General features: G+C 41.4%; 1 protein-coding gene across 2 annotated transcripts in view; it reads left to right on the top strand.

The window, feature by feature from the left end:
* The window catches only part of LOC107086002 (potassium voltage-gated channel subfamily D member 2-like), a 13,770-nt gene extending 3,254 nt beyond the window's left edge, over positions 1 to 10,516 (top strand). For both annotated transcript variants that reach the window (XM_015376718.1, XM_015376717.1), the window contains 3 exons: positions 476 to 574; positions 4,193 to 4,413; positions 9,813 to 10,516. In XM_015376718.1, coding sequence (XP_015232204.1) covers positions 476 to 574; positions 4,193 to 4,413; positions 9,813 to 9,987 — 495 coding nt within the window. In that variant the 3' untranslated portion in view covers positions 9,988 to 10,516. The remainder of the gene's footprint in view (positions 1 to 475; positions 575 to 4,192; positions 4,414 to 9,812) is intronic.
* The last annotated feature ends 3,753 nt before the right edge of the window (positions 10,517 to 14,269 follow it).

Genomic DNA, 14,269 nt, shown 5'->3' with positions numbered 1-14,269 from the left:
AATATATTTGAGTATATTATTTTTCAAAGTGTCAGAAATGGATAACAAAACTGCTATTTTCAATGACTACTTATTTTTGTCCAGCTTTAACATCACTATCGGTATCGGTTATCGGCTACATGAGTTTTAAAATATCGGCATATCGGATATCGGCCAAAATCCCAATATCGTGCATCCCTAATTTTTTTTATTTCTGACTGCCAGGTTACTCTCCAATGCTAAATAGAATGAAAATCATCTGGTTTCATCTACCAGTTGATCTCTCTCTGCATCTCTTCTGTTAGCCCAAGTTTTCCCACATCTGATGCAGTACATTGGCTGCCAAGCTACAGATCAGCAGTTTAATTTCAGTGCTTTGCCTTTTTTCACCCGCATCACTGCCACTGTTTATTTGTTTTAAGAGTCTGAGCCTGCTCATCTACATTGCAACTACTTTTTCTTCTCTTTATTCTGTTTTGACTTTGTGTTTCCCAAGGCCTCTAAGGTAGCAGGAAAAGCCTTGGCTGAAAAGGCTGCCAGCCCTCCTTTCGAGAGCCAACATCATCATTTGCTGCACTGCTTGGAAAAGACAACGGTAAAAATTACTTTCTTACTGAAAAATTCAGTACGTTTGGATTTTGTTTGCCATATTTTAGTTATATTACAGCTCTTTTACAAATAATGAAGAATCGATGTCTTCCGTCACACGATACCCAATGATGACAAAGTGGTAAATGTTTTTTTATATTGTTGCAAATGTATTAATAATAGAAAATAGAAAATACAGTTTATGCAAGTATCACCAGCCTTTGCTTTGTACTTTTTGTTCCACCTTTACCAGAAAAACAACTTAGGTTTTTTTAACGTGATGCCAGAATCCCTAATTATCTAAAGGTGCCCATTTTGTCCACTCTTCTTTGCAATACATCTCAAGCTCAATCAGGTTGGTTAGGAGATGTCTGGGCACAGCCTTTTTTAGACTTCTCCAGAGATTTTCATTTGAATTTCAGACAATCTCTGTCTTAGTAACTCCAAGGGCTTAATTCACTAAAGAAACACCATCTTTCATGCTGAAATGTATTCATCCTCTTCCGCTTTATCCAGGACTGTCGTGAAGGAAGCAATCTCAGCAAAGACTCCCAGTCTTTGTTCATCCCAGACACCTCCTCTAAGGAACTGCCCTGCCACCCTGTAGAGAAAGCATATGTCAGAGTATCCGGGATCTTGTTCTTTTGCTCAGATTTCATGAGCGGAGGTGGGGGTAGAAATGTAACCCGACATGTAAATCAAGAGGTTTGCCTTTTCACCAAACTCTCTCTTAGCCACAATAGAAAGTTACACCGTGCGCATTATAGCACCAATTTGTCTGTCGAACTAATGCTCGATTCTCCCCTCACTCGTGAATAGGGCCCTTAGATAATTGGAAGTTTTCCACCTGAGGCAGGAACTGTCAGCCATCTTTTTTTCGGCTGAGAACCATGGCCTTGGACTTGGAGGAGCTGATTCTCATCCCCACTGCTTCAGGATTGGCTATGCATGCTGTGGCTCTTGGCAGGAGGGAGCAGACTGAACCATGTTATCTGTCTATATATGTTATGAACAGGACCGGTGATAGACGGCAGCCCTGTCAGAGTCCCTATATTTGGAACACACCCTCCGGACCCCCTTCTTATGCAAGGGAACCATCACCCCAGTCTGCTAGTCCAGGGGCACTCCCCATCCTCCCAACAAAGTTTAAGAGAGGTGCCAGCCACAACTGCCCAACACTATTCAGAATTCTAAGGTATTCAAGCCAGATTTCATCCAGCCCCAAAGCCACTATGGAGTTTTTGGCCCACTTGAGTGACTCTGAGGTGGGCCAAAAAAGCCCAAAAAAGGTGAGTCATGGTGATTAGCTGGCCCCAAGAACCTTGTCTTTCTTCGGCCATGGAAGGTACTGTATGTCAACCGGATGAAGGAGATCTCTAATGGGCTCCTTTTAACATCCGATGATGTCTTTATTCACCTGTCATCAGCTTTCCACTCCCATTTGAAACTTTTTTATCAATGCACTGTTTTGCCATCAAGAGATGCTGGACAGCTTCCCAGAATCCCTTTGAGAATAATCGTCTTTCTCCATGGCCTACCCAAACTCTTCCCAGGCCTGAGTTCCTGCCTCTGCAACCACCTGGACAGTGGCGATGTTTGGCCTCAGGATACCTGCTTGCTGCCTACAGAGTCCAGCAAGCCTGACGGCTTTGCTTATTTCAGGTGTCCAACACTGGGTTCAGATATTGCCGCTGTGAAGGGCAATGAGACCTTACAGCCACGGCTAAGGGAGGCTGCATCAACAATGGAGGCAGAAAACATGGTTCACTCATGCTCCATGTCTCCCAACCCCTGGAATCTGGGAGATGCTCTCTCAGAGGTAGGGGCTATGTCCCTGACCAAAGGCTCTACAGCTTCCTCCCATTTCATCGTATCAAGCTCGCCAGTAGGTGGTGATTAGTTGACACAGCCGCCCCTCTCTTAATCTGAGTTTCCAAAACATATGGCAGAAGTGTAAAAGATATGACTACATAGTTCGATCACTGACCTCCGGCCTAGGATGTTCTGGTGCCAAGAGCACCGATGGGTAGCCTTATGCTTGGACACATTGTTGGACATTCAATGCCTTGCACAGAAGTCCAAACACAAAACACCACTTTAGTGTACCAGGACTGGAGTTAAACCCCGCTGGTCCAGGCTATACATGAGTAAACATGGTGGAACTAGCTGCATTCATTCAGTTCCTGTACACGGTCATCATTTTCATGAAAACCCTGAAAAGAACCAGTGGAATTGCAGGAAACATCACTAAGAACCAGAACAGGTGGTTTAAATAATACCATTGTTAAAAATGACTACTAATTACCATTGACAGTAAAAGCTGCCAATGCCAGTCAACCCAAGTCATCTTTAGCAATCTAATATGTTCTCAAAAATGCCTCAAATTGTTTGCAACATTTGTTTTTAATGCAAGTTTAGACCTTTGATGGAAGAATTTTGAATAAAACCATGAAAATTTTTGATAAATGCACAGAAGGGACCTCTGATCAGTTGCTACTGCTTTTTGTGATGTCATAGGGCAAGTTATGTCTTGTTGATTACTTTACTATTTATGATAAAATAGGAAAATAAACTGCCAATGGCATGCGGCATATATAGGGGGCAAAGTAAATCTAAATAAAGTTTTAGTCTAGCTGGTAGCTTTAAAAACCTATGTCCATTGGAAAGCAATAACTTTTGTTTCATCCATTTGTTCCTTTACAGCGAGATTCACATTTCCCTCTGAAAAATAAAAACAAACCCCAAATGCTTTCATGTAAAATTACATTACTCCTGCAGTCTGGGCTGCATCTTCAGTAGTGCCAACCTGTTACAGTCAGATAAAAATAGAAACAAAGTGAGTTTTCCATCCATGTTGGAACTGTAGAATCTATTTTATATGCAGCGCTTGTTAAAAATAGCTGTAAATGGGGTTGGGAAATGTGGAGACGAGTTTTCTTTGTGTGTGTGTGTATTCAAGACAAAATGAGTGTTCCTATCAGTTACTTTATTTCCTTCAAAACAAAAAAGCCTGCTTTGTTTCATGTTATCTATAATTTAGAGATGAAAGATCCCCTTTAATGCTTGTGACATACCGTGGCAGTTATTTTCACTCACAGCTTTAAACCGGGTGCAGACTTACAGAGACAGTGAAATCTTGGAGGATTCTCCTGTTGTTTAAAGACCTGCAGCTTGTTTGGAAAACGCTACATAAAGGATACATATTGTATTCAGGCGGCTGTGAAAATGTTTACAATAGGCTTCTCTTGATGGGTATTATAGATAATGGAGAAATGAGCAGGAGGTAGTGAGAACAGAGGCGTGATTCAAAGTACCGCATCCGATCCTTCACGGTGCCTCCCTGCCACCTGCTGGTGGGAGCTGCAACACGTCTCCGTACTGACCTTCAAGTTCTGCTCGTCTGTCACAGGGATAACAGTTGTGTTCACACAGATGGCACTTAATATGGACATCTGGCCCAATAGGGTCCTATTCCCTTGACAATTCATTTTCCAACTATTTGACAGTTGTTCTCTTCAGTCTGCTTGGAAACATCTTTGCTCATTATCTAGCACATCCAAACGCAGATGTAAAAAAAAAGTGCCTAACTGACACTGGATTTAAAGCCATATTTTTCTTCTGCCAGAATCACGAGTTTGTTGACGAGCAGACGTTCCAGGCCAACTGTATGGAGATCTCAGTGGTGAACAAGTCGGGCTCCCGAACTTCCTCGCTCTCCTCGTCTCCACACGGCTTCAGCTCATGCTGCTCTCGACGCCACAGGAAGAAGAGCAGCTTCAGCTTGCCGAGCACCAACAACCAGGAGCTCAGCACCATACAGATCAGAGAGAGGCCCATGACCAACAGGTGAGAAATGTTTAAAACTGACCTCTGATGTGCATCAATAAAAAAAAATGCAAGGACTGTAGATCAAATTCATCTTTATCATCATTACACATAGATATAGAGCGGCTAAAATACTCCAATTAAAGGATCTAAGTAAATGCCCTGCTTTGCAAAAGTATTCAAATGCCTTTAACATGTTCCCATTTTGGCACCTTAAATTTAATGTGATAGAATGACGAAAATAACACAGATTTCTAATGCCCATTGTAGCCCCTCTTTACTTTGATCGTCCAACACAAAATCCTGCTTACCACTTTGCCATCAGAAGTCATCTAATTAGTAAAAACAATCCAGCTGCACTGATTAGGTGGGGAAGCAAGAGCTAAGGTGACGTCAGAGTGTGGAAGGCTGCACACCCAGGGGAAGAACCTACTCTTGTGAAGATTGTGGTAAGGTAGAAGATTGTTTTAGTGCTGCTTTGTTTTGTGGAATATTTTGACAACATAAATAAAGCCCCAAAAATATGGTCATAAACAGGCAGTGGTCATCTACAATAAGCCAGGTGTAGATATACCTATCAGAGGGTTTATACATGAATTTCAGAAGTAGGAGCGGAGGCCTGTTTCCAAATATCATATAGGGAGTAGAGCACTGTCATGACTCTTGGGCAAGGCAGGAAAAGAATAATCTGAGGACATGAATTGGGTTGATAACAAGGAGGGAGATTATAGTGGGCAAAGGATTCACAGGGTATTTTATCACCTGGCATAGAATGTTTGAAAGAGCTTAAGTGTCATGTTCGGCTAAACGTATTTAGCCCACATGCAGACCAAAACCGGCAACAGGGATCAGTTAACTGTTTATTGAGAGAGAGAGAGAGAGAGAGAAAATGGTAGCAACGGAGTTGACGGGGAAGCAACAGCACCGGGACCCGTTCGACTTCTGAAAGGAGAAGTTAGTGATTAGCCGGAAAGGGCGATCAGGCAAAAAAGAATAGAGGAACGTGAGCTTACAACCGGATGCAGCAACCTAACCGGGGGAGGACGGAGCGGACTCAGGCTCTGATTGATGGAGCTGGTGGCGGGTGTCTCAGTGACAGGTGGGGCTCGGGCTTGAGGGTGACAGAGCTGCGCTTACTTTCCAATGATCCGGGGCAGCAGGAGAAACCAGAGTGGCTCGAAGCACCTTGCTTGGAGCCGGGAGAAAGGGAGGACCCAGTGGGAACTCAGAACCTGGAGTCAGCACGAGTGGGACCCTCTGGAAGGCGATCGTGAGGAAACCTGGGGAACACAGAGGTTTGGATTAACGAGGGAAGTCAGTACTCAGTTGACAGACTGTGGCCTTAGGCGTACCACTACGGTTAACACTCTGGCGTCCTGCTGCTGTCTGGATGCTGCTCTTATAGTGCGATCTGACGCAGCTCAACCAGCCGCAGGTGCGTGCGCCCTGCCCACATGTCAACTGCAAACACCTGCGGAGAAAGCAGAAAGAAGCAGAACCAGCAGAACTGCACGGCCCTGTCGGCTGAGTCCTGACATTAAGTAGTTCTGCATATAGGTAAAGGGCTAATTATGCTGATGCAACATTATCAAAGCCTCTTGGTGCTGTTCAAGAGTGACAGTCATTTCTTTCCGGGAGTTTTTCCACAATCTGTTGATAGTGGTGGTAATTATGGGCTTAATCAACTCAATTCTGTTTAATCATATAGTGCCAATTAACAACACATGTCACCTAAAGGCATTTTACAGAGACAAGTCAACTAGATCATACCGTCAAATTGATTTCAATTTCTATCTAACGAAAACCAGTTGATTACATCGACTCATTGAATCAAACACAATCAGGATCAGGACATCAGAAACACCAAGGAACTTTAAAAACACTCTCATCACTGGTTATAGAGAACAAGAAAAAATTTCCCTGATGACTGGATGCAAGCAACTTAAATAGAGGCAGGAGCAGGTGGATCAGATGAGCAGCGATGAGAAACTGGGCAGAGGTAGACAGGTGAATGAGCAATTAATCCAGTCATCACTGCCAAGATCATGACAATTTAATGTGCGGCATTTAGCACAATTAAAACATTTAGGCCATTGGGGCTATTACTTCCCATTAAGCCAGTAACACAAATATTTCACGTTCCTGGCCCTGGCGCCGTCCTAACTGCCAGTACTGTTCAGATATGTAGTGCTTATTATGACAACCACGGACGCCCTTCTGCCAAAACTTAGATGGCCGTACCGATTTGACGTATTCGTTAAGTACACCTCGCTGCAGCACTTGTATTCAGTTCGACACATGATGGTCTTTAAGCTTAAATAACCCCAGTGGACCAAAACCTGTGATGCATTGTGCGTCAGATTTACAGGTGTGAGTGAGTACAAAGGTTCCTGCTTTGGATTTTAGTATTTATATAAGACAATACAATTAATTGTGTTAATTGTTTTAACACGTTCAAATGTTTCTATTAAATTAATGGAAACACGTTTAATACGTTAAAGTCCCGGTTCTATTCTTATTCTTATTTATGCAATGCTAGATGGTCATATCCCAATATATCTCAGCCTCAAAAAGTACTTCTACAGGGTGGTAAGCTAAATAAAACAAAAGGCAAATTCCCTTTTCTTTCACTTCACAATCATGCAATGTTTTTGTAAGAAACTGCAAGACTGACCTTATTGTTCTTTCTGCAAAACCCTCTTGGTTTTGGAATTTGAAGGTGCATCAATATGTAAATAAAAACTAATATTTTCAACCACCATTTCTTACTATAAATATTGAAAAATACTGTTGACTTTACAATGTGTAACATGATATTACCTGAAAACCTTAAGAACCTAGATAGTCTGCACATAAGAAAGAGAAGTGCCTCGTTGTGAAAATCTTCAGGCCCTAAGGCATTGGTTTTGTAGTGGAAATCAGTCTATGGTCTAACACATCCAAAGCTTTTCTTTCAGAGAAGCAATTCAGACTCTAAAATAAAAGAGCATAAAATATGTACTCACATTTTCAGGAATTCAAGCAACACGTAGCGCCATCAGCATAAACAACATCTTTTTCAGCCTTTCTATTCCGTGTTATAACATCATGGCCATGTACTGAGAATTGACATTACATCTAAAGAAAATATTTGACAAAAAGAAAGAGTAAAATAATCAACAAGTGAAAAATTCCATATTATGTTTAACAGCTCAAATGCTCATTTATGCAGGAATAAGATAACTTGATGTAATACAGTAGTAAACAGCTTCCTGTCCCAAAAACTCATCCGAAAAGAAAAAAAAGAGAAGAAATTTATTTATACAATTACTTAGTCTTTGGCCTTCAGACCTCGGTACGAAACATTGCGCTTAAATTTGCGCAGGCCTAAAACTGGTGGTGGAGTGGAGATAGATGATTTATGAGCTTTATGGGGAGATCCAGTGGACTGCGTGAGTACAGCTTCCCTCAGGGACCTGGAAGATTAGCCTCGTGAGACCATCCTGATTTCGCGAGCTTTCAAGATTTCACTCGCTAATCAGTCTGGAGACTCTCTGTTAAAGAAAATTTGGAGCCGTTCACCAAAAGAACATCCAATCAGCGTTGGCTTTGAGGCGGGTTGAGTTTTGAAGCAACGAGAAGCGCGACAGTTCAGTCTAAAGAACATGGCGGCTTTAGCCNGCCCCTTCCCAAAATTACTTCTACGGAAGGTTTCCAAATGGATATGTGGAGCAAATCCATCTGGCGGAGTCAGGTTCCTGGAAGATGGGAGTCAAGCTAGATAACACAGGTTGAGAGAACCTGTCCATGATGAGCAAGCATGAAGCGACAGCGGAGAGGAAAAACTCCCCCTTGGGAAGAAACCTCTGGCAGAACCGGGCTCAACATGGCGGTCTTCTGCCGGACCAGTTGAGATGAGACAGGGAACACAGTGAGTGCAGGAGAAATGACGCTCTGATGAAGCTTTAGCTACAATGGTGGAGGAGGGGCTGGAATTGGGTTGAAATGCAGTCATCTGAATGAAGTCACATAGCGCACCCACCGCCTGCGCAGACGAGTTGCAGATCGGATGCCTTTTGAGATGAACTTTGGATGCCGATTGGCTTTCATGGAGGTGTGGTTCAAAGGTGATTGGCTGTGTCACAGGTGGATGTAGGAGAGCAATTAGTTTCTTCAGTTGAACTTAAGCCTATTCTCCATAAGCCATATTTCCTCAAACCAGACAGACAAGTGTTTCACTTTTTGCGCCCTGCGTTAAACACACTGTGTGTCAGAAATGTATTATTGTACAACACCTTAAACCTACCATCTCCTCTGTGCCACATGGTGGTAAAAGCATAATGATGAGGGGTCCCTTAATTTTTGCTAAATACGAATACTAGACACTGGGTTTTCCTTCCAGTTTCATAACGACCCTAAACATACAGCCTAAGATACAGCAGATGAGTTCATTCATTTCTCTCTTCAAGGTTGTGCCAGTGCAAAATAATTCTAGTCTAAATAAGTCATTATTTCTTCAAATAGGTGCATTTGTTCTTGAACTGAGGAAGTAAGCCAGACACTTTGCTAATGGAACAAGTATATTTACATTTAAAATAAGAAAAAGAAAACAGCTGCATTGTCTAATTCCAAGTGCATAATATCTAATTATCTTATTTTAAGAGTAGGTATACTCATTCTATTGGCAAATCATGTTATTTACCTGCTCAAATTAAGGCAAAATACACTTATTTTAAGAAAGTTTGACTTATTATTAGATGGTTTTTGCAGTGATTTTTTTTGTGTTTTGCCAAAACTGTTTTTCTATCCCCAATAGAATACAGGCTAGAGGTCAAATTGTGTAATTGCATAACATTTGACTGGATATGAGTGTTTTTGCAATGGATACTATCAATTACCATCAGCTCATCACAGAAACATAACTATTTCCATTTTATTACCTAAAGCTAGATGTTGATCTGTGGTATATGAGTTTCCTTTAGGTTTGTCAACTCTTCTCCTTTTTAAAACAGACTCAACAGACAGAATATGCCGTCATGGTCCAGTAAAGAAGCTGGACAGAAAATAAGTTAAAAAAGAACTTTAAAGACCTTCAGAAAGCCTGAAAGACTATTGATTGACTTCAATGTTTAAAAAAAAGGAAGAGAAGGTCTGGCTCTTTGGAATCAAAGTATAAATAAAATATAGATGTTTTATACTTTCGCACAGCATTGCATCTCTAAACCATTCTCTTCATAAAAACAGTCTATTGTCTTTTATTGTATTTTTATATACTCTGTCAAATAGTGCTTTATAGAAGTTTTTTTCTAAGCATTCCTTCGCCAAAGATTTTTTCTTTAATGAAAACAGACACCTATACCTGTGAAATATTCTGTAAAAAGTCTGAGCACCGACATTTCTTTCAAGGTCAGCTGTCTCACTCTTTCAATTTTCCTCCTCAGCCGCTCCAGCTTGAACGCAAAACTCGATGAGACTATGCCCTTGAAGTGCGAGGAAGCATACATCTCCCCATCCATGGTCCGGCTGTCTGCCCCGGTGGCGACCTCGTCTAACAACACATCCACTCCCACCACCACGTACTCGCAGAGCAACATTGTTCGAGTATCTGCCTTGTAGATGTCGCGCCTATCTGACCTGATCAGCTAACTGGTCTTGAGAAGCACCAGATGCTGAGGAGAGGGACCACTGAGCATCAACCTGCCATAACCGAGAGGGAATAGAAGCTTAACAGTCCTTGGGATTTTATTTGAAGTTGTGATTTCATCTGATGTCAAACTCTGCATGGTGTTAAAAAATAAATAAATAAAAGGAGTGTGGACAGCGGCCCCAGGGAGTTTGATGTTGAACCAGCAGATCCTGCTTCATTAAGCACATCAAAGTGAGGAAGCATTTGGAATGATCGTCATCGTTGCCTAAACATACTGAGAAAAAAAACAACTATTTTTCAATATGTGACGTAGATGTATTTGTCGTCTCTGATTCAAAGAAGGAAAGTCTCCGGATCATTCTTGACAGCCTTTTGGAATAAAGCACATATATTTGTTGCCTAAATGGCCATATTTGTGACTATGAAATCACCCTTCACACTTATCTGTTTGAAACACTTAACTGCTTTCTTATTTTTCCCCTTTACTGTTGTAAAGTCCAAAAAAACATACATCCAGTGGAACAGATCGCTGTTGTGAATATTCATGAACTGACTCATAAACTAGTTGGTGTCATTGCCCGACGGGTAAAACCACACGACTCATCCTGATATGTCGGTGAAACATGCAAGTGAAAGTTAAACAGCCAAATCTGTGTTAGCTTCCATATTTGCCATACGGATTTATGTGAAAGCTGCTGTCAGTGATTAACAGTTGTTAATGATAACTATACAGGGTAAATATTAGTTAGGGCACAAGTGAATTAGTGAATGTTCTCTGCAACACTTAACTGATCTTAATGGGGATACGTGCAAGATGGTAGCATCAGCCTGGAAAACCTGATGAAAAAACATTAACTGACTTCCTCACAGTGACTTGGTTGACTCCATTAAGTCAAAGCACCATTTTGTATATTTTTCATACTGTAAATATTTCTCGGTTAGGACTATCAAATGCATCTGAAGTTGGCTCCTCTCATTTCTAGATTTAGTTCAAGCAGTTGTTGGCAAAAACCCTTTCTGTCTGTTATCTGGTTGAATTTAATGATTTGCATGCTGTCATTGCAGAATTATTGTTTTAATTAAAGTGTGTCTCTGCTTCTTGTTGGGAGGTTTGTCAGTGACGGTAAGATTAATGCAGTGGAGCACAATAAAGCGGTGTGTGTCCAGATTTTAGAGTCTGCTTTTAATGAAATACAAATCTTGTCTTGGACTGTGTAAGAGTGAAAAAAAAGGGAAAATTTATCACACATTGTGCATTTGGTGCAGTGGATAGAATAAAGAGAGCAGCTCTGTTGAAGCATCCATAAAATGGCCCAAGTCTTTCTTCAACTATTCTGTACATAATGGTCACTGAAGCAGTTTTTTGTCTGTATGTGTGTGGGTTTTAATGGTAATATCAGGTAAAACCAGATATTGATTTATTATTCTCTATTCTCCTTCGGGCAAGTGACTTTCACATTTCATTTGCCCAGAAAAAATTTTTATTTGCCCAGTATAATGTTTGATAAATATAGTTCCTAATATTCATTTTTGTATATATATCAATGAAACATGTTTGTTTTTTAAATGTTTTTTGTAATTCAGTATTTTTTAAGTTTCCAGGTTCCTGGTGTGTATCTGCATGCGTCAGATAATGAACTCAAGCCTACATTACCGTGTTAACATGCTTTTCAATCCTTCCTGCACATTCTTTTCAAACTAAACTTTGCTTTAAACTGTTGTGTGCTTGGAAAAATATAAATTGTAATGTTAAAAATCTAAAAAAAACTTGACAGGTTAAAAACTTAAGATAAATCACAAGACAGAAGTCAATGTCACAAATAAATAAGTTATTTTAGAGTCACGGTATGTTTATACAAGATAATACTATTAATATAATGTGACTTTTCTAGAGAATCATTATACATAGTTATTTTATAAAGGGTTTCCACAGTCTTACATTATTTCAGAATTTCCTGACTTTTAACTGACTCAGGATTAGTTTTCCCTGTCGTTTTGGTAACTACATCAAAATTACCGCTAGGTGGAAAAAAATCACGCCATCTGGTGGAAAATCTTGCGGCTTTTTCAAATCATGCGAGAATGTGTACAAAACAACAAAAATGGCGCCGGCAACACTTGTGGGTCCTTTTTTAAGCGAATGTGGGTGATTTAAAAGTAATTTTGAGTGATAAATATTTTTTTTTGCGATGATTGCACTTGCCCCGCGGGCAAATGCAATGAAATTTGTACTCTCCCGACAATAAAAACTACTTGCCCCGGGAGATCGGGCGATGGTTAACAATCGAGCCCTGTAAAGTATAGACAAGAGTGAATGTGGAGGTCAATACTGGGTAGAACAATAAACGCTGCCTGTGATTCAAAATGGAGGCCGCCAAGTGAACTTAGAGGTCAATACGGGAACCTATAATACCTACCCTGTCACTGAACAAATTCCTGATAGTAATTGGCATGTTTTAGTTGCAAAGCCACAACATCTACATAGATGACCACTGGAAGATGTCAGCAATGGCTCATACTCGTACTCATACTCGTCATCTTCTGTTTTATACAGAACCAGAGACTCTCAGAGGTCCCTCTCCCCAGACACCTCCTCCAGCTCTCCTGGTGGAAGCACAAGGCGCTCCCTTGCCAGCCAAGAAACATAGTCCCTTCAGCATGTCCTGGGTCAGCCCCTGGTCCTCCTACCAAGAGTACTAGCTAGAAAATCTCCTGAGGGGGGCGTCCAGGGGACATCAGACAAAGATGTACGTTCTACCTCAGTTGGCTCATCTGGATGTTGAGAAGAAACAGCTCCACTCGGAGCCTCTCCCGGATGACAGAGCTCCAACATCTCTAAGGGAGTGCCCAAGGAGAAAGCTCATTACAGGTGCTTGCATCCGGCATCTCGTTCTTTGGGTCATCATCTAGATTTCATGACCATAGGTGAGAGTAGTAACGTTGACTGATCGGTAAATCAAGAGCTTTTACTTTTCACTCAGCTCTCTCTTGATCACAACAGAACCGTGCAGGGTCCACATTATTGCCACAGCTGTACCGATCTTACTATTAATCTCCTGCTACATTCTCCCCTCACTCATGAAAAGCACCCCCGAGATACTTGAACTCCTCCACTTAACAATGGAACTCTCCTTCAAGCTGAAGAAGACAAGCCACCTTTTTCTAGTTGAGAACCATGGCCACAGAATTGGAGAAGCTGATTCTAATCTGGCCTCTTCACACTCGGCTGCAAACAACTTTAGTGCCTGCTGTAGGTCTTGGCAGGAGGAAGAAGACCAAAACCACATTATCTGCAAAAAAAGTTGAAACAAAATCTGCTGGTCCCCAATCCAGACCCACTCTGGCCCATTGCTGCAACTACAACTCTTGTCAATAAAGGTTGTGTACTTGACCGGTGACAGAAGACAGCCCTGTCAAAGTCCAACACACACTAGGAACAGGTCCAAACAAATGCCAGCAATCTGGAGCAAACTCTTGCTCTGCTTCTACAGCTATTGGATGGCCTCTGACTTTATACTCCTTAAGCAAAGGTTCGACAATCAGCAGTACTCTCCTCTCAAGCACCCTGGCATACAGTAGGACTCTCCAGGGAGACTGAGAATGGTGATCCCCCTATAGTTGGATCACACCCTCCTGCCCACCTTAATGTTGCAGGGGAACCACCACACCCAGCTTCAACACCAGGGCCAATGCTCCAACCTTCACACGATGTTGAAGAGGTGTGTCAGCCACAACACCCCAAAAACATCCAGAGATCTAAGGTACTCAGGGTGGATTTCATCCACCCTTGAAACCTTGCCATCAGTGACATTTCCATCAGAAACATTATCTGCAGGGGAAAACTTGGGAAACTGATAGGAAACATTCATAAAATCTCTGTGGTAATACTGGAAAGAAAGACCAAAGCCAATAAAAAGTAATTTATAGTGTTTATCCAACATTAGATGTCTGTCAGGAAAATCCTATTTAATCAGCTCCTTCATTTCTGACCATAATCTCTACATTATGTTTTAACAGAAAGATGGTTACAGGAATTCAATAAGGCACCTAATTTTATAGAATAGAGGTGCTCAAGTCCCGTCCTCAAGACCTACTATCCTGCAACATTTTGATGCACCCTGTTTTTAACACAGTCAGATGAGTGAGTCCTTGCCATGCCTCTCCTGAGCTAAATTATGGGGTTGCGCCTTTGGATTCAGGTGTGTTAGAGAAGAGATGCAAACTCAAAGTTACAGTATTGCAGCTCTCAAG

This window comes from Cyprinodon variegatus, unplaced genomic scaffold (genome assembly GCF_000732505.1).
Source record: "Cyprinodon variegatus isolate N-32 unplaced genomic scaffold, C_variegatus-1.0 Scaffold140, whole genome shotgun sequence".
NCBI classification, from domain to species: Eukaryota; Metazoa; Chordata; class Actinopteri; order Cyprinodontiformes; family Cyprinodontidae; genus Cyprinodon; species Cyprinodon variegatus.
The sequence above is the reverse complement of the archived record's forward strand: the minus strand, read 5'-3'. Positions and strand labels throughout refer to the sequence as shown.